The sequence below is a fragment of the Pollachius pollachius genome (genome assembly GCF_949987615.1).
Source record: "Pollachius pollachius genome assembly, chromosome: 16".
In the NCBI taxonomy this organism is placed as follows: domain Eukaryota; kingdom Metazoa; phylum Chordata; class Actinopteri; order Gadiformes; family Gadidae; genus Pollachius; species Pollachius pollachius.
In genome coordinates, this window is record NC_136949.1 from 386,936 (window position 1) to 391,935 (window position 5,000).

At 50.8% G+C, this 5,000-nt stretch overlaps 1 protein-coding gene across 1 annotated transcript in view; it reads right to left on the minus strand.

Annotated features, from left to right (window-relative positions):
* The window catches only part of kcnk10a (potassium channel, subfamily K, member 10a), a gene marked incomplete at both ends in the record, with an annotated part of 15,262 nt that extends 11,687 nt beyond the window's left edge, over window positions 1–3,575 (minus strand). Inside the window, 2 exons of the mRNA XM_079753402.1 lie at window positions 1,292–1,659; window positions 3,521–3,575. Of these exons, the coding sequence (XP_079609528.1) occupies window positions 1,292–1,659; window positions 3,521–3,575 (423 nt within the window). The remainder of the gene's footprint in view (window positions 1–1,291; window positions 1,660–3,520) is intronic.
* Between the last annotated feature and the right edge of the window lie 1,425 nt (window positions 3,576–5,000).

Below are 5,000 nucleotides of genomic sequence, written 5' to 3' on the forward strand. Positions count from 1 at the left end.
TCAGTCAGTACAGAGTTTATCAACATAGAACATAGACCTAGACCAGCTAGAAGAGGCGTCTGTGATGTAAATCATTGGTTCACACATGACCAGCATCTGAAACTCTACATAGTTTGAACTTTGGCTGGAAACCTCCTTACAATAGGCTATGGCCCAAACATACTAATAATCAATCCTTTATAACTTTTGGATTGAATTAGAACCGTCAAAGGGGATCCTCTCAAAATACATATAGAGAGGAACCATCAGATCCTATCTGAAAGCAGAGAGATTGTATTAATTTTGTATTTCAATAATGAAATCTAAACTTTTGAATGCTGGCCGATCTGTCTGTATCCAACCACCCTGAACCAGCTGAAGGCCGTCCGAGGAAAAACAGAGAACCCTCTCTTCCACCAGGCCTTCCCTTAACCAACCACGGCTGCTGCTGGCAACACAACAGTGAACCAGACTCTCAACACAAAGACCAAACCGTCTATTGCTATTATTTAGGTTCATGGTCGGTACAGGTACGGTAAACTCTGTTCAGTATTATCAGTATAAGGAGTTCATTTTGACCAATTATGTCGTAGCAGATTTTTAGTACAGACTGGATATAAGATAACGATGGCTTGATCAAGGTTTTCCTTTAAGGTGGGCGGACTTGATGTTCTACAAAAGTATTGTTGTGGCACTTTAGAACGAACAGCTATGTGCCAACTATGGAAGGGAAAGGGTCTGTCAAACGACACCGATAAAGCTATATCCTTCAATCACATTCCACCTTTTAGTTTTGTTCCCTTCAAGGACTTCTGCGGTCCGGGTTTGCGACACGCCGGCACTTGGGTCTGATGTGACTTTATTTTGGACTCTGTGGTGTGTGTGTCTGGTTGCAGGCGGCGATGTGTGGAGCTGGAATAGCATCAGGTCGATGCAGGCTCCTCTTTCATGGGGAGCTGATTCCCCACCAGGGATCGGAACATAAGGACACCCCCCCCCTCTCCACAGTGGACCCTCCCCAAAACCACACAGGCCCCTCCCCCAAAACCACACAGGCCCCTCCCCCAAAACCACACAGGCCCCTCCCCCAAAACCACACAGGCCCCTCCCCAAAACCACACAGGCCCCTCCCCCAAAACCACACAGGCCCCTCCCCCAAAACCACACAGGCCCCTCCCCCAAAACCACACAGGACCCTCCCCCAAAACCACACAGGACCCTCCCCCCTCCCTCCCCCTCCCCCTCCCTCACTCTCCCCCTCCCCCCCCGCCCTCACCGGACCCCCCCTCCTCCCACCAGTCCCGCCTCCTACCTTGATGATGGCCTCCAGCTCGGCGGGCGTGACGCAGCGGTGGCGCTCCAGGAACGCCGCCTTCTCGGCCGTGATGGTGATCTTCTGGTGGCTCTCGAAGGGCTGCTCCAGGGCGCTGAACACCAGCCCCCCCGCCACCAGGTAGCCCACCACCACCACGAACACGGCCAGCGCCGTCTTCCACTTCATCACGGTGAAGGTGATGGTGCCCCCCTCCCCCCCGCCCTCGATGCTGGCCACCATGCTGGCGGGCCGCGGGGACACGGAGATGCGCGGCAGGCTGCAGCCCATGGGGTTCTGCATGGTGGCCACGCTGGCCTGCACCAGACTGCACTGCACCAGCCCGGGCTGCATCTTCTTAGGGGGGGCTGGGGGCCGCAGGAGAGGTCCGGTTAGTTTGGATATCATCGCTAGCTCTAAAGCTGTAACCCCGGCTCTAAACCCTGACCCTAAACCCCCGGTCTAAACCCTGACCCTAAACCCCCGGTCTAAACCGTAAATCTAAACAACCTATCTATAAACTATACTAACTATAAATATAATTCCAATACCCTGAGAGATGCAGCGGAGAAAGCATAGTAGCTTAGTTAGTTATCTTTCGTTTTATCAAGTGTTTTAACTGCTTGGTGATGTGAATGTTTATTTTCCATATGCAGAATAAAGCACTTTCAAATTGAATTGAGATTGAGTGCTAGATTCACTGAGACACAGAGATGGAGAGAAAGATAGACTGAGAGACACAGAGAGATGAAGAGAAAGATAGACTGAGAGGCAGGGAAATTGAAAATAATTGGAGCGATAGAGGAATGGCGATCGAGACGGACTGAGAGACGGCAAGGAAGCAGGATGGAGAGATGGAGATATATAGAGAGAGACAGATGGAGGGAGAGAGACAGACTGAGAGACAGAGCGATGAAGATGGACTGAAATACAGACGGAGGGAGAGCTAGAGATTGAATGAGATATAGCAAGATAGAGCAACAGAGAGAGAGGGATGGAGAGAGCAACAGAATGTTCTAAAGAGCGGTAGATAATAGTCCCTAGCAGGTTAAATTACTTGTGGAAGAAAGGAAACTTTTCTCTGTGTAATTTGACACGTAAAACAAACTCCAAGGTCTGGTGATTGTAAGAGAGAAGGGCATTATGGGTATTATTGTAGTCCTAAATACAGCCTTTCACCCCGCCAATAAAAATCTCACCGAGTTTCATAAAACATAATCTGAATCGATCGCCTGCATCCACCCCCTAGTGTCTGTGTATCGATCAGGCTGCATACTGCAGGATATCAACGTAATTACCACAATGACTATAGTATCTCTAACTGAATCGATTGTTTTGATCAGGCTGATCGTTTGTAGTAGTGCAGAGGCTGGGTGACGTCACTGCCTTGGCGGCCTATAGGGTGAGCTGAACGCTTCACACACACCAGGAGGTACATTGCGTCAACTATCGACTTGCTCGACGATAATTCGGACGGACTGGCGCCAAACTCCACCTCGAACACCAATAGAAGCCGTCCTCATGATGCACGCGTCCAATCAGCCGTCACCGTGGGGTGCCCCCCCAAGCAACGCGCGCGACTGCAGTCGCACCGCAGATTTATTGGAGACGGCGCGCGCCTGCTTCAGGCGAAAGGTGTAGGCTGTGTGTGTGGTGCGTGTGTGTTTGTCACACGCACACACACACACACACACACACACACACACACACACACGTGCATACACACACGCGCATACACACGCATACGCATACATACACCATACGCATACACAGTCACACACAAACACACGCGCATACGCGTACACACAACCACACACACACATACGCATACACACACACATACACACACACACATACACACGCACAGACATACATACACACACACGCACAGACACAAGTGTGTGTGTGTGTATGTGTTTTTGTGTCAGAGATAGATTCAGACTGCAAGCGTTATCGATTAAGATCGATTCTGATGATCCATCGGGTCTATTATCCCCGAAGTGATAACAGAACAATAGTGCACGGCACTTGCTTCCCCTCGGTCCGCTACTTTGCCTGCAGAAACACGCTACACCTTTGATGAGAATCCCGCTGACAGACCGACAGGGTCCATACGTGGAGCGCAGACCACTGCAATAACAAGCCGGTTCAGAGACCCGAACCACGGGGTGAAATGTAGAAGCAGAACACATAGATCAGCAGAGACAACATCTAGGAGATTGTGGACACCTGATGCGGGCTTCGCGCTCCCGGGTTTCCTGGGGTTCTCCGTGGGGAATTTCATCTTGGATCTCTTCTAGTCTCCGTGGAGGAGGGCTTTCTTTAACCGAGAGAGGACAGAGAAAGGCAGGGCATAAAAACACATCCTCCGCGCCCGGTCCGGTGGTCTGGTCCGGAGTGGTGGTCCTGTTGGGTCCCGGACTGGAAGCCTGCGTCCAACCGCGTAACGATCGCCTCCTCTTCACCAGAGCATCCTCAGATACACCCGACCGCCCGTTCGCTGCAGCATGTGGTAAACACCGAGGAGGTGGAGGAGGAGGAGGAGGAGGGTGAAGGAGGAGGAGGGTGGAGGAGGAGGAGGGTGGAGGAGGAGGAGGAGGGTGGAGCAGGCCGGGGGAGGTGGAGGAGGGTGGAGTCGATGCTCCGTCGGAGAGACTGTACGCTCACATTGTCACGCATGGGGGGTCTGCAGCCGCTGCTCCGGGGGTCCAGCCTGACGAGGTGTGTGTGCTCCGCTCCGCGGTCCTCATCACGCCTCTCCTCGTGCGGCGGCGGCCAGGAGGTCTTGGATGCGTTTTGCCAGAGCACGAGCACGATGCAATTACCGAGGGCGAGCTGGTGAGGCGGCCACCAGAGCAGGGGGGGGCGTGCTTTCACCAAATAGAGGCTGTGGTGAGGGCATGTAGGCTCTTCTGCGCTAATGAACCCCACCTGATCTCCTACTGATCACTACCGATCACCTGATCACCTATCGACCAAGAGACCACCTATCGCTTACCTACCGATCCCGTGTTGATCACCTACTGGTCACCTATTATTACCCACTGATCACCTACTGATCACATATGGATCACCTATTGTTCACATATCGATCATATATCGATCACCTACTTATCACATATTGATCATCTATCGATCACCTATAAAAAAACATCCCGTGTCAACAGATTTGCACAACAAATAGGACTGAACATAATCCTGAAGAAAGCAGAGGTGATGACCTTAAACACACAAAATCCCCCACCTTTACCAATAAATGGAATAAATATACCCACAACAGAAGAGTTTTCATATCTGGGAAGCACCGTAAGATATGATGGAGGAACAGGCAATGACATCAAAAGTCGACTCAACAAGGTAAGAAACACATTCAGATTAATGAACATGTGTGGAAGTCCACGAAGTATAGCATCAACACCAAACTGAAGTTATACCAGAGCTGTGTTATCTCCACCTTACTATACAACTCTGAATGCTGGAGGATGACAGAGAAAGACCTTTCCAAGATCTCTGCATTCCACACAAGAAACCTCAGAATAATCGTACGTATCTTCTGGCCTAACACCATCTCCAACCAGCAATTAATTGCTCGGACAAACCAAGAAAGTATATAGACCATCATTACAAGAAGGCGGTGGAGGTGGATTGGACACATCATGCGAAAAGAACAGGATTATATTACTAGAACCGCCCTACAGTGGACACCTGA